The sequence below is a fragment of the Leptonychotes weddellii genome, chromosome 6 (genome assembly GCF_054177405.1).
Source record: "Leptonychotes weddellii isolate Sample4059 chromosome 6, ASM5417740v2, whole genome shotgun sequence".
Lineage (NCBI taxonomy): Eukaryota > Metazoa > Chordata > Mammalia > Carnivora > Phocidae > Leptonychotes > Leptonychotes weddellii.
In genome coordinates, this window is record NC_138374.1 from 111,700,824 (window position 1) to 111,725,807 (window position 24,984).

Consider the following 24,984-nt stretch of genomic DNA (forward strand, 5'->3'; position numbering starts at 1 on the left):
TTCTCATATATTTTTAGGTGAGAAAATAAGTCTTAGAGAATTACGTGGTCTGACTAAGCTCTCACAGCTGGAAAATATAGAACTGAGTCTTGAATCCTTCTTTGTACTATGAGTTCAGTGCTCCCTTGATCATGTTCACTATGTCCCGGAGTCATGGAAAGAAAGTTAGTCACAAGCTCTTATCAGTACAAATCAATGTATGAATGGAAACTTCCTTAGAATCAGCCAGCTATCCAGAGTTCCATTGAATGGCCACTTAAAAATGAATTTGTTAAAAGTAAGTCAAATTAATTTCATTTAGAAAATTCTAGCACCTCCTGATGTAATTTGGAGACAGCCTAGAACTTGAGAGAGCGTTAGAGAATTTTTTAGGCAGCTCTCTGAGCCCTATTTTCTCATCTATAAATTTAATATAATGATACCAGTTCGGCTAACTTCGAAGGCATGTTCTGTCAATTAAATCTAAAGCAATACACAAAAGCTCTAAAAAAAAAAAAAAAAAAAAAAAACTACACAATGTATCAATGTCAGGTGTTACTTTTTTTTTTAAGATTTTATTTATTTATTTGACAGAGAGAGACACAGCTAGAGAGGGAACACAGCAGGGGGAGTGGGAGAGGGAGAAGCAGGCTCCTGGCTGAGCAGGGAGCCCGATGTGGGGCTCCATCCCAGGACCCTGGGATCAGGGCCCGAGCCGAAGGCAGACGCCCAACGACTGAGCCACCCAGGCGCCCCCAGGTGTTAGTTTTATAAGTTCACAGTGTGTGTCTAAATATGGCTACTGCATTTGGAAAAACCGGGGTCTTTGGCTGGTATCTATTACAAAATGAAGAGCACACTGTTACAAGTAGCCATTGCAATGGGTCACTATGCTCTTCGCATTCAGACCGTGGATATGTGAACTGTCCGTGAAATAAGTATGGTTTTGTCATTGAAAAATGTCAATGAAGAATTTCCCCTGGAGGACAAGGTGAAATAAGAATAAAATGCCCACTGTGACCCAGCACATTTCATTTTAATCCTCATGGCAGTCCTGTGAGGGAGGTAATGTTCTCGGTTCATTTTCCAGTTATGGAAACCGAAGTTTAGAGCGTTTTTGGGAAAATCATCCAAATCATAAAGCAAATGTAGATGAGCCTCAAGACCATGATTGGTGATTATTCCAATCAAAGTCGAGGACAGTTTGGACACACACATCAGTTAATACTAATGCCAGATAAGGCAGTGTGTCTCTTTATCTTCCAAAGTCATTTGTGCCGGCGTGCTAATTGTCTTTTAAAGAAATCTCAGTTTGGCAGCTTGCTAATATCTGTGTACTATTTTAGCTTTGGGTCAATGTATTAAATGCTAGATACATAAGCATAGGCTATTTGGGGCCATTCTAACGGGGTCTAGCGAGGACAGTGTGAGGCGCCTGGACCTCCCACAAGCAAACTCTACTAGCTCTGTTAACATTAGACAGAACGATCTAATGGAGGGCCTTTTCCTAGCAGCTCATTGATTATAAATACTACTCTTAAGTATTCATATGTGGCCTAAAAAGTATTTATCCAAATGAAAATAATGATTTTCAGGAGCAGCGATGTAAATTCTGAGCATTTGTGCCATGACGACCATTGGCAGAGACTTCTTGCTTATAGTGAGTTCTCTTATGTAGAAAATTAGGCAAAAATAAAAAATGTAGTGAATAACAGTGTCATTTTTTTTTTTCTATTTCTTGTATAGGTTGATGACCAAATGAAGCTGCTTCAGAATTGCTGGAGTGAGCTCTTAATTCTCGACCACATTTACCGACAAGTGGTACATGGAAAGGAAGGATCCATCTTCCTGGTTACTGGGCAACAAGTGAGTATAGAGATCCCCCGCCCCCCCCAAAAATGTCTTTTTATTAAGCATGTTCAGAATGGCAGGAATTTAACTAGGTCAGAAGCACTCTGGTGCTTTGAAAGGGAAAGATTGGCTGCAAATAATTTAGAAAAGCTGACTTGGTGCACTCTGTTCCTACACCGATGATTACAGTTAAACTTGTAAAAGCAAAACATAATCACAAACATTCTGCTGCTTTCACTCTGCTGGGATTGAAAGTTGTGCTTTGAAGGGTCAAAACAACTGGTACATCAGAATTAACGATTAGTACCCAGCATTTTTTCCTTAAGTTTCTGCATTAATCTACCACACTTGTTTTGTCAGCTATTTAAAAAGCTGATACATTGTGGAATCCTTACGATTTTGGCATCATAATGGTGGAAGAGACTGATTCAAATATCATATATAAACTAAATATTTGGCATAAAGGCAAATGAGGGAAAAGGGACAGGAGTTCCAGTTTTCAAGAGCCAGCCATCATTGAAAAGGAAAATAGAAAAAATTACTGTTAGTTCCTACTCTTTTTTTTTTTTAAAGATTTTATTTATTTGAGAGAGAATGAGAGAGGGAGCATGGAGGGGGAGGGGAGGGTCAGATGGAGAAGCAGACTCCCTGCTCAGCAGGTAGCCCAATACTGGACCCAATACTGGACTCAATCCTGGGACTCCAGGATCATGACCTGAGCAGAAGGCAGTCGCTTAACCAACTGAGCCATTCAGGCGCTTCCCTACTACTTTCTGAATAGATATTTGCTTAGTCAACAGATACTTACTGAACATCAACAGTGTGCCAGCCACTATTCTAGGGCATTGGCATGCATTAGTGATCAACACAGAAAAAGACCCTATCCTCACAATGCTTAACATCATAGCAGGGAGAAGCTGACCATAATGAATCATCTTATAACAAACCTGTATATAAGAAATGTATAATGTATTAGAAGTCAACGTGCTGTTGAATAAAAGAAGAAAAACAAACTGAGGGTTCTAGAGGGGAGGGGGGTGGGGGGATGGGTTAGCCTGGTGATGGGTATTAAAGAGGGCACGTTCTGCATGGAGCACTGGGTGTTATGCACAAACAGTGAATCATGGAACACTACATCAAAAATTAATGATATAATGTACGGTGATTAACATAACATAATAAAAAAAATAAAAAAATAAAACTACACACACACAAAAAAAAGAAAAGAGAACATGCTGTGCAAAGGGAAATGCACACATACCCACGGGGGTAGTAGGTTGCATCGTGACCCAAGGATTTCCATGGTCAATAAGAGTAGTTGCTTTTGTCTTAGTGAGAAGGTGATGTTTTAGCAAACACTTGAAGGAGGAGAGATCGTTGTTGGCTTCATGGATATCTGGGGAACAGAAAGTATTCAATGGACCTAAGTCCAACTTTATAGGATTTTGGCATGTCCCTCCCAGTTCTTAGCCTTCATTCAATAACTGATGTGTTATTAAAATAAATGCACGGAACATAGTGATTCCATAAGTCCATTGGGTCATTCCTATTCAGGCATTGCTCCAGCGTTCAGCAATGCTTCCATACTTCAGGACTCGGGCACCGTGATCTTTTACATCCACCCATAAATGTTTATGTGCTGTGAAACCACAGCAGTGCATATTTGAAAATGAAAGGCTGTCTCCACGCCATTTGCTGTATTATTAATAAATCACATTTTCCCAATCAAATTAAAGGCAAGCACTATTTCAGAGTTTTTGCAGATTGGATCAATTCAACCATCTCCATCACTATTTGGTCCCTGTTTTTCTGTACATCTCATGAGAAAAGCCTGCTAGACGAGAAAATAAAGTCTCATGGGCTTGACTTTCTGTACTTCCAAATTTTTATTAAGCATCTTCATCCAGTGACCCAAGTCTCTGGAGGAAATGTACCCATTTCTAGAGTTTAATCACTGGGTATGCCTCCCAACCCTCTCTCCACCCCACCCCTGTTCCCCCGCCCAGCCCTACCCAACTAGGAACTGCATTAGAAGGAGCCTCAGCCCACAAATTAATTTGATTTCATTTCCTTCTGAGTTTCAGAAATCAAATGGGTTTGTGCCGTTCTTTCTCAAAGCACTTCCATTCTTGCTCTTTAGAAATACTCCTTATTTCACATGTCATTTGGCCTTAAGTGCTGCCCCTGGGTAAAGGTAATTACCATTTAAAAAGTAGAGAAAGTGCATTTCTTGTCTCTCTGATTTTCAAAACCAAGAACAGTCAGAAATAGATGGTATTTATCATCTTTAGTATCAATTACTGCTACTTCATGTTTTGTCATCACAACAGAATACAGAACTCCCTGGTGGAGAACTAGTTCTTCCCTTTCATCTTTCCTGCCACCCAGAGTCTTCTAGCTCCCTCCTGCCCTCATAAAGTGAGTCACCTTTCTGTCAAACCCCTCTCCTACCCCTTTCCATCCAATCCAATGGAGAGCCTCATAATGATTCATTATAACTGGACATTCTGATTTATGAAAATTGTGGAACAAACCTTGTATTTTCTATTGTGGAATAGGCTAGACAAAACATTTTGAATCTATCTCTGGGCTTCCTGCAATTCTTTTTTTTTTTTTTGAGGATCTAGTTGGCTTTATTAAGTGATTATGAATTGGGTAGCATTCCATCTAGCAAGTAGAGAAATGCTCCTGCAATTTCTTTCTTTTTTTCGGGGGGTGGGGGAGGAGGGGAAAGGAGGGAGGGAATCTTAAGCAGGCTCAATCTCCTGACCCTGAGATCATGACCTGAGCCTTAATCAAGAGTTGAAAGCTTATCCCCCTGAGCCACCCAGGTACCCCATCCCGCAATTTCTTAAATAAAAGCAAAAGAAGTGCTATGAAGGAAGACTTTTCCAAACAAAGCATGCAACCTTTCCAAGAGAATGAGAAAGATATTTTAATGTGGAGTCATAGACCTATTTTTACATCTCTCCAGCACCCATTTAGTGCTGAATATGTTAGGTGCGTGATAAATATTAGCTCATGGTACCAAAGTAGAGCCACCCTATCGTAACCTAAGTGCTTAATTAAAACAAGTTAACTTGGACTCAACACCCAGAGTATGCATCCCCACCATGTTTCCACATCTCATCTATACCTTTTTATAGCTTCCCATTTTCTGGGGTGGGGCTGAGACCCCAGCACTGGTCTGACGTTCAGAAGTTGCTTTTCACTGCAGTAGGCTCCCCAGCCTGAGATGCAGGGTTATAGGCGAAAATATTAAGTAAAATTTTCTTAGAACGGTAAATAGCTCCCTAGCTGCAAGTGTGGGAAAACCTAGATTTTTTTGTTAAAACAACAATAACAATAATAAATTATTTGGAGTATGCTAGTTTTTTTTTTTAAAGATTTTATTTATTTATTTGAGAGAGAGAGAATGAGAGAGAACACATGAGAGGGGGGAGGGTCAGAGGGAGAAGCAGACTCCCCGCTCAGCAGGGAGCCCGATATGGGACTCGATCCAGGGACTCCAGGATCATGACCTGAGCCGAAGGCAGTCGCTTAACCAACTGAGCCACCCAGGCGCCCTGGAGTATGCTAGTTTTAAGAAGTTTGTTAAAGTAATGCTGAATGGAAAGGAAAGACCATATGAAGACTAAGAGTAGGGCAATATTCGGGGGGGGATGATTTTTTTTTTTTAAGATTTTATTTATTCGAGAGAGAGAGAGAGCGGGGAGAGGAGCAGAGGGAGAGGGACAAGCAGACACTGAGCTCAGCGTGGAGCTAGATGTGGGGCTCGGTCTCAGGACCCCAAGACATGACCTGAGCTGAAACCAAGAGTAGGATGCCCAACTGACTGAGCCACCCACACACCCTAGGGAGAACATGATTTTTAAAAGGAAAATGTATGGAGGGAGTTGAAGAAAGCAAAAAGAGAGAGAACTTCCTCTTTCTTAGTATATAGTCTAACAGCAGGGAACCTATGGATAGAGTATATTTTCATTACTAGTGCAGGCTGCTTGCTCTCTGGTATGAAAATTGTGTGTGTGTCTATTATATACGTTGGTCTAGTTTAGAATCGAACTGATCTGTGTTCAAGTTCCTATTCCAAACCTTACTAGCTATGCCGTCTTGGGCAACTCCCTTTACTGTTCAAGTTTCAGTGTCCTCACCTATCCAGTGGGGGTTGTAGAGGAATCTGCCTCAGAGAATTGCCATAGGAATTATAAGAAATAGTTCTGTAAAGTGCAGACATGAAAATTAGAAGCTATCAGAACTAATCTAACATGAAGCTGACATGTATGAAGTCAACAGCCCTATGAAGAAAGTACTATTTATTATTACTATCATCCCCATTTTACAGATGAGGAACTGAGACAAAGAGAGGTAAAATAATTGGTGCAAGGTCAAAATACAAATAATAAAAGCAGTAGAATGTTCCAATCTAGGAAACCTGGTGCCAAAGTTCGTGTTTTGGTTTTTTTTTTTCTTTCGCGATTTTATTTATTTATTTTAGAGACAGAGAAAGAGTAAGGGGAGGAGCAGAGGGAGAGGGACAAGCAGACTCCATGCTGAGCGCAGAGCCTGACACAGGGCTCGATCTCACAACCTGAGCCGAAATTAAGAGTCAGATGATCAGTCAACTGAGCCACCCAGGCGCCCCATTGTTTTGTGTTCTTAACCAACATGCTATACTGCTTTTCTATATACCTCACAGACGCTACAGAGCTTGCTTTCACCATAGGCTCTCAATTGGGTCTTCATGTATAATTTCTGTGCATGACAGCTTCTATGGAACTTCCAAGCAAGACCTTCATTTCTTTATTGAGCCTAAATACATAAATGGCTTTGTTTTATTTATTTATAAATTTTTTGGTGTGGCATTGTAAACACATCGTAAAAATAAATTTTAACATCAGAAGTATTTTAACATGATTATTACTTACCATTTTAAAATTATTTCAGCATTAAGAAAACGCTAGAAAGAAGGAAAAGGGTTGTTCATAATGCCACCACCCTAAATCAACTGTTTTTGTTGAGTTTTCTTCCTAAATGCGGGGTTTTCTTAGTTTTCTAAAGGAAATAATTCCTCTGCCACCAAAACACATTGACCTACTACCACAGATTTGTGCAGAATGTGAACTTTGAAACAATGATAGAAGCCTCAAGTCATGATGTTGATATCATGGTGAAAATCAACAATATTTCAAGGTAGCATGTAAAATACCCCTATGGGCAGCTGAACACTCACCTACAGGAGAAAAACAACTTGATTCACTTAATTTAAAAACATTTCTGAAGGCCTGATAATTGAAGGAAAATCGAAGATGTGGTGGAGGGGAGTTAGACACAGTCCTGCACTCAGTGGTAATAAGAGGTGTAATTTATCGTCTAATGACGGTGATGACTGAGCCTTGCATCGTGCTTTGCACTGTGCACTTTCACAGGTAAGCTGCATGACACAGATTCAGAGAAGATGGGAGGAAGGTTCAGAGGAGGACGTGCAAAGGGAGTCAGATGGGCATGTGAAGCTGTCCAGATTCCAGTTCTAGAAGGAAGTGCCTTATTTCTACAGTGACAGTGTTTGACCAAACTCCTTTGCAGGTGGAGACAGAAACTGAGAGCAGTGACAAGGAATTTCTGGATAAAACTTTAACTAAACTAACTAAACTTTAACGAAACTCCACCACCTTTTTCAGCCTCAACCAGAAGAAATACGGCACTCCCAAATCATTCATTAGAAATTTCCAGGTTTGGGGTGTCTGGGTGGCTCAGTCTGTTAAGCATCTCCCTTCAGCTCAGGTCATGATCCCGGTCCTGGGATTGAGTTCCTCATTGAGCTCCTTGCTCAGCAGGGAGCCTGTTTCTCCCTCTGCCTGCCTCTCCCCCTGCTTGTGTGTGGGCACTCTCTCTCTCTCTTTCTGTCAAATAAATAAATAAAATCTTTAAAAAAAAAAAAAAGAAATTTCCAGGTTTGCTTATAGAATTTTCTCAACTGCCCCGTGGTGATTTCTTCTAGAACAAATGAAAATATTTTATTTATTTATTTGACAGAGAGACAGCGAGAGAGGGAACACAAGCAGGGGGAGTGGGAGAGGGAGAAGCAGGCTTCCCGCCAAGCAGGGAGCCCGATGCGGGGCTTGATCCCAGGACTCTGGGATCAGGACCTGAGCCAAAGGCAGACGCTTAATGACTGAGCCACCCAGGCATCCCTATGCTGTTTATTTTAAGATTAATAAATAGTATTATTAAATATGCCTCAGTCTATAATATCCTATAGTCTTGATACAAAGGCGACCCAGGAAGCAATTTTGTGTCAGCTTGAGCATGCATGTACTGTCTACACAATGCTTTATAGCAACTCTGCTAGACAAACTAAGGAATGCAAGGCCCCAGGTACTCCTTGACCCAGTATTCTGGTATTTTCCTCCTGAACGCATCTCACGGTAAATAATGTGATGCATTTGTTACAACAGAGAAGGAAGAAAAAGACTAGACTGAATTTTTTTTAAGTGAGGGGGATCTCCAGGGAACTGCTACTTGGAGCTTGAAGAGAGAGAAGAAAGTTAGATAAAATAGCATAACTTTTCTCAAAAGTCCCATGGCTAGTGTGCCTAGCACATTATGTTCGCTAAATAAATGTTTGCAGAATCGAGTCCCTTCATAGTTCATTGAGATCTAGAGTAATTGAAATAATCCCACTGCAAAGAATAGCCCAGGGCACTACTACCTAGTATTGAAATGAGGATTTGATGCTTCACACCAAATTTCTTACTTAAACCTAAGGTCAGCCATCATGCATTCATTATGTCTTTTAATCAGACATCTATATAAGCATATGTTAAATAATCTTGTTAAGCAAAAAGGAAATAATTATCGGTAATATTATTAATTATTAGTATTAGTAACATAATAATTAGTATTAATATTATCAGTAACATCAGGATTATCAAATCAATTCTATATTTTTAACATCTTAGAATTATGACAAGAATTCGTTTCTATCCAGTATTTTAAAAATATGCACACAAAACATATCTGTGTGTATATATATACTTATATATATATAAAATAACAATAGAGTACTTTGAAGTGGGATTGCTTTTAGTATTTGCATATTGTAGCCAATTAACAGCCCCTGTAACATCATCCTAAGGGATAGGTCTACCAGCAACTTATTCATTATCTTCTATTATTGTGTATCATATTAAAATGACAGGCATCTTACACTGTACAAGTCATCAAAAATTTCAGTTATTAGAACTAAAAGCAATTTAGCTAAAACTGTTTCTGCCTTCATGATGAGTGAAATTTATCCAAAGGGGACATCAGCATATAGTATTTCTTCAATATCTGCCTTGAGTTTAATGGCACAAAGATTACATGTAAGAGAGCAATATATTAATTTTACTAAGTACATAAAAGACAAGGCCAGCTGCTCCTAAAATGAGCACAAACTCTGCATTCAACAATGAAAATATAATTATGTTTGTAATAAAATGTAAGGAAGTTGCAGATCTGTGTGCTGTTTCAGGAATAAATCACCTATCCTCCTTTGGAGCCATGCAATTTGATAAATTATCCTTGAAGGAAGTGTTATTGGAGCTCCCATTTAATAAGCATGTCTGAGCTTTCAAATTAGCATGTAAATAAATGTATAGCTATAAAGTTGTTGGTATGCCAATTGATTTCCTGAAGTTCAACTCACTAAATGTCTCTCAGTAAATAGAATCTTATGAAACATTTTCAGTTCCTTTCAGGTATAATATACTATATTTTCAAGTATAAAATTCTAGGACTTGAACTTAGTATTACACACCTGTTAGAACTGTACACATATCGAATTTTAATTAACCGATCTTTTAAAAAATGAGGTTCTGGTTAATTACTACATTTTCAAGCATGCTGTTCTAGTATTTGAACTTCTTGCATACTTGTTAGAACTCTATACATATCAAAACTTAGTTAACTTTATACTATGAAAAATTAATTAGTACCAACATATTTGTGGTTTATTGTAGTGCACTTTCCTTTTTGAAGGCTTCACTTATGATTTTGATTAAAATGTGCTATGTATATACTAAGCTCTGGCTGCAGTGCGTTCAACAGCTGATTCCAAGCTTAAATTGGTAGTATTAACCCAAGTACTCTCATTTACTGATAATCACAGAAATGGGAGGCACCTTATTATCCTCTAGCTTAACTGCTTTATTTAAAGATCAGGAAACCAAGGGATGGAGACTCCATATGACTTGCCCAAGATGCTTCGTTTGTAAATGGCCATGTTGGCCCAGATCTCCTGTGTTGTCCCAGTTTTCTTCCACCTCTGTGACCCCATGGGGCCTTCCTGCTGTCATTCACTCACCTATCCTATTTGTCCCTGTAGGATTTCTATTATTACCTGGGGGTAGTGAGACCATGTATAGTTGCTAAAGAATTGAGAGCTCAGGCACCACTTTTAAGTAAGAAGAACTTCCCTGGAGTAGAAAGATCTCTTGTAAGAGAACTGGCAAAGTGGAAGCTGAGACATCCCTTTGGGGGCTAGGCAGATCATCATAATGCGTTCCACAGTGTTCATATGCTTGTCCTCTCTGCTTCCCGCTCAGGATTCTGGTTGCCTGGGTCCCGGCCCTTTCTTTCACACATTCTGAAACAGAAACCAAAGGAGTTCCTAGAACGCTTAATGTTTAAATTTAATGGACAGAAGCCAGCACATGGACAAAGCAGGGAGGACAGTGCTGTGCTTGATACAAGAGCAGACCTAGAACACACATTAACTGCCTTTTTCATGCAGAGTTGACTCTATATAAACTGATTGACACATTTGGGCGTCGTCTTTCCACTGACTCCTAATTTTTCTCACTCTTGAAAAAAGGTTTCTGTATACCCAGTATTCTCTAGTTAAAGCTGAAAATTCAACTCATCATATTTACACAATAAAAAAAATCCATTCTGCCTTGTTTTTAATTGCAAATTCTACTCTAGGGACTAGTTCTCCTGCTTAGGAGGCAGCCCTGTGCCTTCTCCTGGAGAAGCAAGTGCAGTCAATTATGGTAATGAAATGTCAATAAATATAAAAATTTAATACAGTCTGCTCCGGGTGAGTGGCAGATGAGGACTTGCCTCCCAGACAAATTTGCTGCTGCTGCAAATATTAAATGCACCTGAAAGAGTATCTGGTTGCCTGAGAGCTCTCCCGTACAAAAAGGATGGGAGCATCAGGTACCAACTGGGCTTTCCCATTATGCTATAATTCAGCAGCAAAGCCAGTACCATCATTGACAGCCATCCCAACAACTTAACTTATTATTATAAGCTGCACTTTTTATGTCCCCCTGAATAATCTAAGATTGGTGCATTGCAGCACCTTTTTTTTTAATGAAGAAGAAAATAAGCCCTTTTTGTTATGTTTTCCATATCAAGAAATTATTCCTCTTAATAAGATCATTGCTGTCTTTAGAGAGAAATGTATTAATAATCATATGAATGAAAATAGTAGTTGTTGCTTTTTAGGAAGCAACCCGCTAAAGAATAATCTAAATGCGATTCTTTCATCATCCACAAGCATGCATTCTTGGACAATGACTGCTTTAAAACATAGTCTCTTAATAAAATAAAAATGGAAACATACCTCTGCCTTCACTTTCCTCATGCACTAATGTCATCGTGTGCACGTAGAATGCTGTTCTGGATTCAATTTTTTTTTGATAGTATAGTTTATTTTTTTATTTTTTTTAAAAGATTTTATTTATTTATTTGAGAGAGAGAGAATGAGAGAGAGCACATGAGAGGGGGGAGGGTCAGAGGGAGAAGCAGACTCCCTGCCGAGCAGGGAGCTGGATGCGGGACTCGATCCAGGGACTCCAGGATCATGACCTGAGCCGAAGGCAGTCGCTTAACCAACTGAGCCACCCAGGCGCCCAGTATAGTTTTCTTTAAACTGATTTGTGAGAGTTAAAAATTTTAACCTTATGTGATAATGTAATTTCACAATAGAAAAAAGATGAAGGTATATACCTGTGGAATTAGGTAGCCAAAATCTGTTCCCTACAAAGCTTATCAAAATGATTAGATTTATCAGCATAATTATAATGCATCTCAGAATCATAGCATGTCTCAAACCATTTTCATGGGGAATGTCCCCTCTGTTACAAATCTCTAGTGCAATCTGATTTTACCCACAATTTCTAAAAGTTGCAAATAAAATATTTGTTTCTGATTCTTTTTTGTTGTTGTTTCTGATTCTGACAGTCATTACAACTGATTCTGTGTTGCAGGTGGATTATTCCATAATAGCGTCCCAAGCCGGGGCCACCCTCAACAATCTCATGAGTCATGCACAGGAGTTAGTGGTAAAGCTTCGCTCTCTACAGTTTGATCAACGAGAGTTTGTGTGTCTGAAATTCTTGGTGCTCTTTAGTTTAGGTAAGGAATCCTTTTCTCATACTCTGTACAACCAGATGTTATTAGATGATGCCGAACTCTGAGTGTCGCGAAGTCAGTGCATGCTTTTGTTCTACCGAGATAATGCCCTCCTTTTCAAATCCCTAAGTCGTCAAACGTGAATACATTCTTATGTATATATTTCTGCATGACTCAGCGCCTGTGAGTAGATGGGTTGGGGCATGGAAAAGGAGTTATTAGATGGGAGTCCTAAAGTTTCTCCCGTAATGGACATGATGAGTAGGCAGCAGCCATAGAAGGCCGAATGGAGATGGCTTAGGAAAGACGTATGGTATCAAATTGTAGCCATCCTTCTGCTGTTGATCATTTCTGTGTGCCTTTTGTTAGAGCTTGCAAGCTACTGCTGTTTTTATTGTAAAATATGGGTAGTAATTAAAAACCTGTTTCTTAAATCTCAATCAGGATTAACCAGAGAATGTTTATAACTAGATGCATCACTATTCAAGTATATAAGATGATGGTTGTCAAGGGGAAAGGATGCTTCTTTAGGAAAGCTTTGGAGAAGAAAGATAACTAAGCAAGACAGATTGGCTAAATCAAGGTTCTCAGTGAGTCAGTTGAGAAAAATCACCACTGCTTGGAATAAAAAAAGGATTAAGGAGATGGATTTTTATTGACTTCAAAGGAACAGATTTTTCTGCCTGTCCCATACTTGATTTCTGTATTTTCTTGGCTTAATAAAGCCAACTTAAATAAACTTTTTGCCAAGTCCATTTATTACTTATTGGCAGACAGCTGAGGGAGGCAACTTCCCCTGAATGAAAAAAAAATGCAGAAATCAGATTTACCAACATATGTTTTTTCTTTAGTCTTCAGTTATAAGATAGTTGTGAACTCATAGCCTAAGAAATAAAACAATAAAACAAACTACAAAGTAAAACAGATGTGTCTACTCTCCAGATTTGGTACTTTCGCTTTAAAATTCCTCTTGACAGCGTTGCACAACTGTTGCTAATAAAGGGATAGTTTGAAATAATAGAACCAGAGTTAATTTTTCACATGTAGTCAACATTTAAAATAAGAAGAACGTTTTCATATTTTGGAAAATGTGATAAATATAGCAAAGAGAAATGTTACTGAAAATTTGAAAAGACAACAGAATTTCATAGATGTAGTGTTCAAAGGTTTACAGTGCCAGGACTGGATCCTGTGTGGTTTCTGTATTAACCACTATAAATAGGAAAGTTCTATTCAAGTGAGTCAACATCTTTTACCCATGAACAGTTTTTAGAAAATCAAGAGGAAGATAGCACAGGCGTGCTTGCTCTAATCTCACAAATCATTCTGGTGTATGGCAAGATCTTAGTCTTTTCAACTAGCACATTTGATCAGTAATTAAATGGAAAAAGTGGTAATATATGTGTAAGGAATCTTACAGCATCTTAGTGATAAAATATTTAAAGAGAGTCATCTCACTTCAATGGTATTTTAAATTAGTTGAATAACTGCATTACATTTGAAGATGTAGACATTAACCATGGGCCATGTTTTGTTTTCCTCACGTTTATCTTCCTTCATCATTTTTCAAAATTATTAGGTTCTCTGCCAATACTAAGGAAGTAGGGGCTGGAGTGGTGGTTCTGAAGTGCTTTCAATCTTTGAACCTCACAAATTATCATCCTGAACCATTGGGCCATGTATTTCCCAGAACCTCAACCACACACTCTCTTATCTGAATGTGTTGACTGTGTCAGGAGTCTGGGGACCACTGAATAACTAACTTAGTGTCCCTTAAAATTCTGCCTGTTTGTTGTTTAAGCAAAAAAAAGAAAGCATGGATTTCATATCAGAGGTAAATAGAGTTTTGGCCAAAGTTTATTTTTTTTTTCTCAAGAGTTTGTTTTTAAAGAAGCAAGAAGATGGTAACTGGCAATAACGTTCAGGTAGTTTCCAATTTGCAAATGGAAACTATTTCCCCCCAGAAAAACAATAATAAATAATCTTTTTTGGGCAGCTTTATTGAGGTGTGTGGATAATTAAACTTTGGGTACCCACGCCAGTCCCCAATCACCTGTTTTGCCTGTAATGGGAATGAAATCATAGCACCGCCACCCTTGAAAGCTGAGCCCAAGTCCAGATTTGATACCTGCTGTCTCAAACCCTCATGAGCTTTGCACACACACCCCCTACACCCCGCCCCAAATCTGAAAACCGATACATTCTGATCCCAGCTCAGCCTTCAGACTCTCTGATCCTGGAGTAAAACGAGGACTTTGTGGACTGATCATAGGTCAGGGGCTGCGTTGAGAGAGGACTGCAGCAGTATTCTCTTGGTGGGCGATGAAACCGTGTTTACCACATGGAGCTGGTGAGAAAAAGTAGGATGTGAGCCCTAGCAGGTACAACATTCTAAGCCAGAAGAATGTCTGGTGCAAAAGCATGAAGGCAAGAAAGAGCAAGACGAGTTCGAGAGCTAGTTGGAGATCAAGATGGCTTGAGAGAAGCCTCAGTTATGACCGGAGGGGTGGGCAAGAGCCTGGTCATGGAGGTCCTTAAGGCATTCAACAGATGCTTCTGAGCACTTTTCTGTGACAGGTGCTGAGGTAGACACTGGGGATACAGTGGTAAACAAAAGTAGGTGCCATGATCTTCATTCTGTAGGCAATTAGGAAGTATAGCTGGATTCTTTTTAAAAAGGGGTGAAGTATGGTTAATGTAAGTTGATTTGCTTTTCTGGTAGTAATGTGGAAAGTGGGCTGGAGACAAACAAGGCCGGAAACTTTGTGTTCAGAGGTGGTTTTAATACTCCACGGAGATAGGAATGCGCTGACAGGAACAAGGTATAGGATGCAACCATGTGACAGAGTTACGAAGATGAAGGCCCGCATGAGTCTCAGGTTTCTGGGTGCTTGAACCAGAATAGAAAACTCTAGAGGAGCAGTAGCTGATTAGCTGAGCCAAATCAGATTCCAGTAGAAACCATCCTCCTCTTAAAAGTCATTCTTCACTAAAGCTGATTCCTGATTCCATGAAAAGCTAATGACAGGGCTAACTTAAATGTATGGCTGACTAAAAATTTTCCATTCCACTAATTTCTTTTTTTTCTTCCTCAAATTGTATCCAGGACAGACATCAATTAGTTAAGCTGGTTGAAAAAAGAAGTAAAAGTAAAAAATGCTCCTTCTCTCAGAATATTTCTGTATATAATATAGTAGGCTCTGGGGGCCCAGTCTGCTAGTAATGTTTTCTTAAAATCCTGTTAAATTTATATATATATATATAAAATAATTTTTAAAAATTTTCCTTAACTATGAGATAACATAATTTGAGCCTATTGATAACTTGGCAGAAGAGGAGATACTCTACATTGGCTATTTAAACCAGATGACCCAAGAGAAGATAAAATAAAATTTTTGATGTTTATCTCTTGGTTTGTACTCCCACCTTCTAAAAAGGAATCAAAGTGACTGATGAAAGGAAATTTGCTGTCACCAAATGCAGAAATAAATCTCATAGAAGTATGTGGAATCATGACCCTCAAATAATGTCATCATTACATGTGTTCCAAAGATGAGCAGAATTCCCACAAACTTGATCTGAAGACAAATGCAGAACTGGGAAGCAGTCACCTGGTTTCTGACCTCAGCATCCTGAATAGTGTCCTTACATGTTCATGCCTGTCAGGAATATCACTGTGACTTCAATGCTCAAAGCAACGAGTAATCAGAATGTGTCAACTAAGAGGTTACTCTGGCCTTTGGATTTTCTTAGCCTCAAGACTCAATGGCTGGATGCTGCCGGACTCCTGTTATATCCCAGGTGGCAAGAGAAAGTACTAGAGGCATATTGCATCTTATTTCCCCTAATGAATGCCCTTGATTTGTTGTAAATTATTCTCTTCTTTGCCCAGCCAGTGTTTCTCAAAGCGCTGTTTTGTATTCCGCTGAGTTAAAGAGATTGTTATTCTCTTTGAGGGGATTTTCCCAGCTTAAAAAGTAACTAATATGTGCCCCAAGTGTAGGCTCTCTAAGTGCCACTGGTTAGAGTGGAAGATTCTGCTCTGCCTTTCTTCAGACAATGCTCTAGACTGGGTCTCAGGTGGGGTTAGAAATTGTCCTTCACTTTTCTCTGTATCCCAGGTCTCTGGCACATTGCCTGGTACACAGTAGAAGCTTAACAAAATATTACTGGTGAAAAAGATGCATACATGGATTTACTTAATTTTAAATTCAAAACAAAGCCTTCACCAAAGTGGTTTGTGACATGTAGTAGGAGGTCGTCATATCTCAAGTTCAGGTTGGTTTTCTGAGACTAGTTTCTTCAGAGAACTCTCTGATACCTCCTCAAAATTAAATTATTTCTATTACCAGTTTGCATTCTCCCAATGTATAAGTGGAGATGTTCATTTATTAGCTCTTTGGGAAAGCTGACTTGCAGAAAGACTAGAGAGAATATTCATGGCTAACACTAGGTGATAAATGCATGTCTGTTCCAAGCAAATACAAGATCATAGGCTTTCGGCCCATGTCAGTTAACAGTAGTTGAGGAATGTTGTACAACTCCTTCTTGATATTGATGGAATCCTGTCTACGCTGAAATGGCTAGACAAAATCATATCTTTGTTCATCGTGGTAGCTCTTTGCTTCACACACAAAATTTCCAAATTTTGAATGAAGTATTGATTACACCATCACACATCCCAGGCAAGATTCATCCTCATGGAGGCAGACCCAGGGAAGATGGGTTGTGGTTGCCTTGGGGAATGGCTCACCTGGGAGAGCTACCGCCCATTAGATGCCCTCACCCAAACTGCCACCTGAGCCTTCTCGATAGAGAAGCACTGAACGTGCAGTGGGCATAGATCAAGAACAAAGCTGGCTGCACAGTTGTTCGATTCATCTCCAGGTTTGGTTCAGGCATTCTTTAGTGTCAGACCACAACTCCTTTACTTTCAAAGAGTGACACACGTTATCTCTAATGTAAATTACCATCCAAGCAATTGGTGAAATGTCCCAGGATAAAACAGTATATTTGTGACTTGACCCACAAATTGTAAAGGGTTTAATGGATGAATAACATTTTCAGGCCTTAAAAGACCTTTGAAATCATGATTTGGAAGGAGAAAATGAACAAAGCTTTTTTTCCCCATGTCTGTTGTGGCTACTTTGAATATCTAAGGCTTACATTTAGTACGGTTGTTCGGTTGTTCTAGTACTATTCATGAAGCAAAGGCTTTTTATCTATCAGATTAATAAACTAGAATGTCCATGAACACAGGAAGTATATCTGTTTTGCTCCTAGCATACCACCTGACATATATAAATTTTTAAGAAATATTTATTGCATTCATGAAAGAAGGCTTTTGTTTCCAACTTCTAAGTTAAAAAAAAAAAAAGGTAAAGGGAACTGGAAAAATTAGTAATAATAACAACAAAAATACAGGCACAAAATTTGAAGAATGAGAGGCTAGCAAATTCCTGTGGATAAATATTAGAGAATTTGACATCTTTTTCACTTTAGAAGGTAAGGATATGTTTTCATATTATGAAAGGGATTCTCATAAGGAAAAAAGAGACTAAATAGAATCTTCCTTTGTGAATGAAATAATGAATGGAATTAAGTACTGATGATCAGTATTTAGGTTCCATTTGAATTGAGACACTCAGTGTCTGATACCAAAATGAGCCATAGAAGGAAGTGGCAGAAATGCTTTTCTCCAGTAGTGTTAATAAAACATCTTCAGGTGGGTAAATCACTTAGTTTCTCTCTTACAGAAAGAAGGACCTAAGAGATCATTTCTCTCACTTGGTAGTTGTAAAAACTAGGTAATATATCCAACATTTTAGGGCAGAGCCAGGTCTAGAACTAACATCCCCAAATGTTAGGCTGTGTTTTCTCTGCTACAGCACATTGTCTTCTTCAGACACATTTGAACTCATCAACCAATATTTTTAAAATACTACATACATACTAAGTCACCTTCTATATGGACAAAATGATGTAGAGAATTAGGACAATTACCTGAGGAATATGGAAGAAAAAGAAAACCAAACAGGGAACTGCTTTATATGAATTTCCAAATCTTCATTGAATATACTAACTAATTATAAAACTTTTTCCTCCGCTTGGCTTCTAAATAAATCATAAGCTGTTTTTGTTTGTTTGTTTCATGATGATGTGAACTCTGGGTTTCAGGGCTTCACGAAGTTTGTAGAAAGCATTTGCCTCATAACCTTGATACCTCCCTCTCCAAAGAATTCCGCCTTATAGTTTATTGTTGCCTAGAGGTTTGGCATTTTCTTTGGATTATTTGCTGGACTTTAGGAAAGTTAAATGATCATAAGCCTTTATTACTTACTCGTCTATTTTTTTTTTTTAATATTTTATTTATTTGACAGGGAGAGACACAGCGAGAGAGGGAACACAAGCAGGGGGAGTGGGAGAGGGAGAAGCAGGCTTCCCGTAGAGCAGAGAGCCCGATGTGGGGCTCGATCCCAGGACTCTGGGATCACGACCCGAGCCAAAGGCAGACGCTTAACGACTGAGCCACCCAGGCGCCCCTACTTATTCGTCTATTTTATCATCTATTTGAGCTCCTTGTAATGTTAAAAGGAGAAACTGAACGAAAGTAACTTGGTGATCATCCTCTTCCTTTTTGGTGGTCATTGGTATTAAAAACTCTACAGTAGAAAAAGAGGAACCAAAGGGGTCTATAAGGTTGAGGAGATAAAACTCCTTGGTGGGGAGAATTAGGAAATTCTGCCTTCAGGTAGAACTTCCCACTCTGCCCAGGGGCCCCACCATAACTCTGCTCGCGCATTTTGATGTTGACATTGTTAATAGTAAATAAAATTTGCACCATGTTTACTAGCTGGAAAATGTGGATGGGTTTAGTCTTTGGGTGATGAAATTTATTTTCAGCGATTAGCTTTCCAATAGGCTTAGTTTTTGATATAATAGGTATTCTTTTCTTTATTTTAACTTTTACTAGTAATTCTGCTTTGTTATTTAAATAAAGATCTATCCCTTGTTTTCCCTTTCCTAAGAATATCATTTCTCCTCCTGGCTTTCAATGTCAACCTGGCCAAGTCATGATCTTGGTATCATGAGGTCGAGCCAGTGTGGGGCTCTGTGCTCAGCATGGAGTCTGCTGAGACTCTCTCCCTCTCTATGCTTCCCACCTCTGCTCTCAAATAAATAAAAAAATCTTTTTTTTTTCTTAAAGCCCCCTGCAGAGCAGGTGGTAAGGCAAAATGCCAACAGGGAGATGGGTTTCATGTGACCCAAGCCCAAGTTAGCACCTCTGTGCAGAGCTTAAGACTTGATCACAAACAATCCCATATGGGAACTCTCATCACTGTGAGAACTGACACACATATACACTTCGTTTGAAAAATGAAGGCTTTATACAAGGGCAAAGCATTGCACAGCAACTATTGATCTTACATCTCACTTAATAAGAGACAACCGGGACCTGTAGGAATATTAAGCATGCAGTCATGAAGCGTGGCATATAGAAGTTTCTGTGTTGGCACAGCCCAGAAAGCATGGCAGTTCAGTCAGGACCCCTGGAGGGAAGACTCCTTGCTTTTTTTTGCTCAGTGAGAAAGACTATTATGAAGTGCCACCAAGGCTGGTGTGTTCAGTCCTGTGCTGAGAAAAGCCTCCCCCGTGCACACCCCCCTCATCCCATCTGCTTGGTTGTTTGCTGCCCCTGGGAAGGCTATCCTAGTCATGCAGAAGAGGGTGAAAACTGGTTGCTCAAACTACAGTTCCACCCTCGAACCCAAGTCCAGATGTCGGCATGGCTTTGCAGTGTAAATCATGACGAGGTTTTTCAAAATCGCACCTCCTGTGCGGAAGAAAGAGTTTTGCAGGATCACCTGATGATTGACCAGTTATGAGGTGGTCCTGAGAAAGAAAAGTTGTCCTCCCTCGGGCTGGCCTCTGGACTCCTGCACCCACCCTTCCTGAGCAACAAACCCCTAGAGGGAGTGTGCATGGGGACACGGTTGGCGTCCGGCTGCTTCTTCCCCTCAGTGCTTCCAGAGTATCCTGGAAATGTCCTAGAACACCCCGTGGGAGAAGGAAATGTAAGGTGTTGCAAAACGAAAGAGGGTAAATTTTTTTGCCCAGTTCTCCAAGGACCCAGCAGCTTGCTGGGTCTGAGGTTTTTTGCCATCAGACTAAGTGTCCCCTTTTGTTTAAGGGGTGGGGGTGGCAGAAGAAAGCACAGTTCTAAGCAGAGCAACGGGAACAAAGGGAAAAATGAATTTGCCTTCTCCTTTTTTGCAACATTAAGTCCAGTTAATAAAAGAGGTTTCCAAATCCAGCAGAGAAATTTGATCACATTGATTAAACTCTGTTTGCAGTGCCTAAAGCAAAATGGACTAGTCACTGTATAAATCAGAGAATGAGGCCACAGGTATGGTTTGCTATAAAGCAAACCTACAGCCAACCTAGAAAAGTGAAATAGGAGAGCCTGTTCCCATTCCTTCGTTGGCTGCCTCCCTCCAGAAGTGTCAGAAAAACTTCAGAAGGGTGGAAAACTTGTACCAATTTGTATTTGTGCACATCACAATGTATGTCTGAATATTTATTCTGTTTTGAAGCAAGCGCAAGTCTGCGTATCCTAAGATTCTATTTACGTGGTCTTCAAACAGCAAAAACCAGTCTTCCCGTTATGTGGTATTGGTCCTTGCCGAGGTTGGTCACAGTATTTGCTTTATGATAGCCTTCCTCTAAATATGATGAAACACCCACATCCCATACTGCAGACGCTCCTCTTCCTACACGTGTGCGTGTGTGCACACACACCCCCTCACCGACTGGCCTGCCTAGTGATGCAGTGCGTTCCTCTCACATCTTCTTCACCCAAGTGCATTGGTTAAATTGTTCCTCATGAAGTCAGAGAAGCAAAAGAGGTATCCCAGGGTTCTTCTTAAAATTAGCATTCAGTCTCAGCTTTTACCTTTTCACATATGATATTCTAATTTAGAAAAACACTCACTAGACACTTGTCATATAACTATGCATATCTTCATACTAATGCTTCACTGATATATATGCAGCTGAGGGTAATGCCGGCAAATAAGCATTTCCTGAAATTTATGTAATCATTTGAAATTCAGAAAAGATTGATTAGCATTCAAGGGATGCCACTGTTCAATATTTACACCATAGAGATTTGGCAGAAGCAAATAATGGCACATAAAGTTGATGCTTGTCTTAATTAAATGCCGTATAATAGGTGTTGTGTGGATTTCTTTTTTTTTTTTTTTCTTTCAGTGAGCAAAGCAGTTTAGCAATGACCAGATATAATTCATTTTGGAGTTCTAAGTTTGAATTTAATCAATACGTATTTACAGCCATGGAAGAAGTGATTATCATTTGTTATCTGCTGGCACAAGAATATAATTGCCTAAATAGCATTTATTTAGGCATATTTCTGAATAGCTTATGCTTAAAAATATTTATTATTTTTTAGTTGTTAATACTAATATTGTCATTTTGCTAACTAGTGCTATTTAGTGAGATGATTTTTCAGAGATGTATTGGCCCGGCAAACTGGGACTAGCCAACAAGGGAAACGACGTGAACGCTGCCTGCTTGGCTGGATTGCCTCTTCTTGCTTCAGCAATACCGACCGCTCTGTTAAAAACTGCAGAATGAAGTGGCTGTCCTAGGCCCCGCTCAGGAGAGGCTAGTTGGTTAACGTGGTCCACGCAGATCCTACATGCTAGTGAACTGGACACCCTGGGGCCTCGGGGTGTTTTTCTAGGGTGGAGTCCCTCAGTGACTCACTTCTGAGGAATTCGTTACACCTTCTTTCTAGCTTACTGCTAACATCCAATGAGTCCACTCTTGAGTTCTGGCCATGTTTGGTTGAGAGGGTTAAATTCCAAGCAGACCAATTCAGGCCCGGAATCATGAACAAATAGTTGGTGTAAAGGCCTTTCGTCAGTTTGAAATAGTGAATTCGACAACATATATCGAGTGTCTACTATGGGGCAAAGCCAGTGTACTAGTCAATGTATGAATGGGCAACGTACAGTCTTTCCGAAGAGAAGGAAACTCCTCGGTATGGTACAGAACCGCACTTTGGACCCAGGGGACACTTGTGAAAAAGGTATAGTGTATCAAGTGGAGAGTCTGAAACGCTGCATGATGCACTCACTGACCACTGCTTCCCTTCTCTTCGTTTCTGTTCTCTTCCCTCTTTCCACTGAACCAGTGCATGCTCCACACACACATTAGTCCCATCCATCCCATTTTGTCAATGACAAAGCCTTTCTTAGGACACCCGGCTGGCTCAGTCAGTAGAGCGTGGGACGCTTGATCTCTGGGATATAAGTTCGAACCCCACGTTGGGTGTAGAGATTATTTAAACATAAAAAAAAACTTTAGGGAAAACAAAAAAAACCCTTCTCAATCCTCATGTTACACAAATCTGACAGTGATCAGGGGCATGAAAAGAGCTGGGACACCAGGAGGTGCATGGGGTCACCAGGAACCTCAGCAGGGGATACCGTACCTAACCCCCACACCCTGGGCTACCCAGGTTTTTGACAGAAACTTTGGCCTCATCCCTGAATGGACACCAAATCCTAGAATTGTACCATAGAAAAGAACCCACCACGTGTCCAACCACCTCTCACTTCTGAATAAGGAAATTGAGACTAACAGACATTGAGTGACTCATGCACAGTTACTCAAGAGTCGGGCCTTGCACTGAAAGTTTTAGACTCCAAATACAGGAAAAGAGCACAGACATGGATTTCAATACTGAAATAGTCATACTGAAATTTTAATGCTGAAATCCCACTTGTGCATTATATTCAAAATTAAATACTAGTTTGGGGGGTATCCTTTTTAACTAAACCTTCAACATGTTATCATTGTGATGCATAAAAATGATTTCTCAGAAGAGCAAAGCATGCACATTACCTTTTTTTTTTTTTAAGATTTTATTTATTTACTTGACAGAGAGAGACACAGCGAGAAAGAGAACACAAGCAGGGGGAGTGGGAGAGGGAGAAGCAGGCTTCCCACCGAGCAGGGAGCCCAATGCAGGGCTCGATCCCAGGCCCCTGGGATCATGACCCGAGCCGAAGGCAGACGCTTAACGACTGAGCCACCCAGGCGCCCCTATTACTATTATTTCTTAAAGATTTTATTTATTTATTTGACAGAGAGAGACAGCGAGAGAGGGAACAGAAGCAGGGGGAGTGGGAGAGGGAGAAGCAGGCTTCCCACCGAGCAGGGAGCCCGATGCCGGGCTCGATCCCAGGACCCTGGGATCATGACCTGAGCTGAAGGCAGACGCCTAACGACTGAGCCACCCAGGTGCCCCTGCACATTATCTTTTATCGCATCAGGGCTCTGTTGCGCGTGCTGTGTCTGGGCACCTTGAACTTTGGAGGAAGACGCCCCACAGTTGCTCACACTTTGATTCTCCCAGCTTCCACTGGGGGGACGGGGAGCTCTGTGACATCCGTAAAGGTCAGTGTGACCTGGGTGACAACGCTGACCCCAACTTGGACAGTCCTGCCTAATCCCTGTGGGGCGCAGCCACGTTCTAGTGGTGTATTCCTGTCTTGGAATAAATAAGAATAAGAAATAACGGGCGCCTGGGTGGCTCAGTCGTTAAGTGTCTGCCTTCGGCTCAGGTCACGATCCTGGGGTCCTGGGATCGAGCCCCGCATCGGGCTCTCTGCTCCGTGGGAAGCCTGCTTCTCCTTCTCCCACTCCCCCTGCTTGTGTTCCTGCTCTCGCTATGTCTCTCTCTGTCAAATAAATAAATAAAATCTTTAAAAAAAAAAGAATAAGAAATAAGAATTGATAGCACACCTGAAATAATCCTTTCTCTCTACTATTTGTCCTAAGAGAAAAATGATTATTATACCAGTATTATTATCTATGTGGGACTTCTTTTTCTAAAATTTTTTTCATTAATTTTTAAAAATAGTAATAAAACATATATACCACAAAATATACCATTTTAGCCATTTTTAAGTGTACAGTTCAGTGGCATTAAGTACATTCGCATTGTTTTGCAACCATCACCGTCATCCATCTCCAGAATTTCATCTTCCAGCATTGAAACGGCACCCATTAAACAAAGACTTTCCATCCCCCTGTCCCCACCCCTGCAACCACCAGCCTCCGATTTACGAGCAAAAATTTTTTATTTAGAAAGCACTTTTTACATATGATATTAAAAAGTATTGTAATTTTACGGAACATGACTAGATTCAGAACTTGGCTAACGTGCCCAAGGAATGGGTAGGAGTCTGAGCCCATGCTCCAAGCCAGGTTTTCTGATTCCAGACTTGTCACTCCATACCACACAGGCAAGAAAGGCTTAGGGTTTGGGTCTGGAAGAATAACACATGAAGTAGTGAGAGAGGAAAAGGGGAGGCATTCAGAACTAGTTTCCTACTACTGAGATGGTATGGCTTAGTGATTAAAGAATGCAGGCTTGAAGTTGGCTTTTTTTTTTTTTCTATTTGCATCCTTAGGCAACTTCACCTCAGTTTTCCCATCGGTACCATTGAAATAATGGTCTTCCTAAAGACTGTTGAGAGATGTTAAATGCAGTAATCACTGTGAAGAACTTAGCACCATGTCGGACACATTCTCAGTAAATTATTATCATTCAAAGCATCTGTTTACATCCGCTAAAGTCCCATAAGTGAGGGTCCTGTATTGGAAAATGCCTCTTCTCGATTATAATCTAACGTGTACAGATTATGTGAAAAAGGCCTTCCT

At 40.1% G+C, this 24,984-nt stretch overlaps 1 protein-coding gene across 7 annotated transcripts in view; it reads left to right on the forward strand.

Moving 5' to 3' along the window:
• NR5A2 (nuclear receptor subfamily 5 group A member 2) overlaps nt 1-24,984 on the forward strand; it is a 116,274-nt gene that overhangs the window by 49,780 nt on the left and 41,510 nt on the right. For 6 of the 7 annotated variants that reach the window (XM_006729555.3, XM_006729556.3, XM_031024016.2 and 3 more), the window contains 2 exons: nt 1,726-1,845; nt 12,087-12,234. In XM_006729555.3, the coding sequence (XP_006729618.1) occupies nt 1,726-1,845; nt 12,087-12,234 (268 nt within the window). Of the gene's footprint in view, nt 1-1,725; nt 1,846-12,086; nt 12,235-15,668; nt 16,033-24,984 lie in introns of those variants that run through there. The other variant, XM_081824960.1, reaches the window with a different exon arrangement.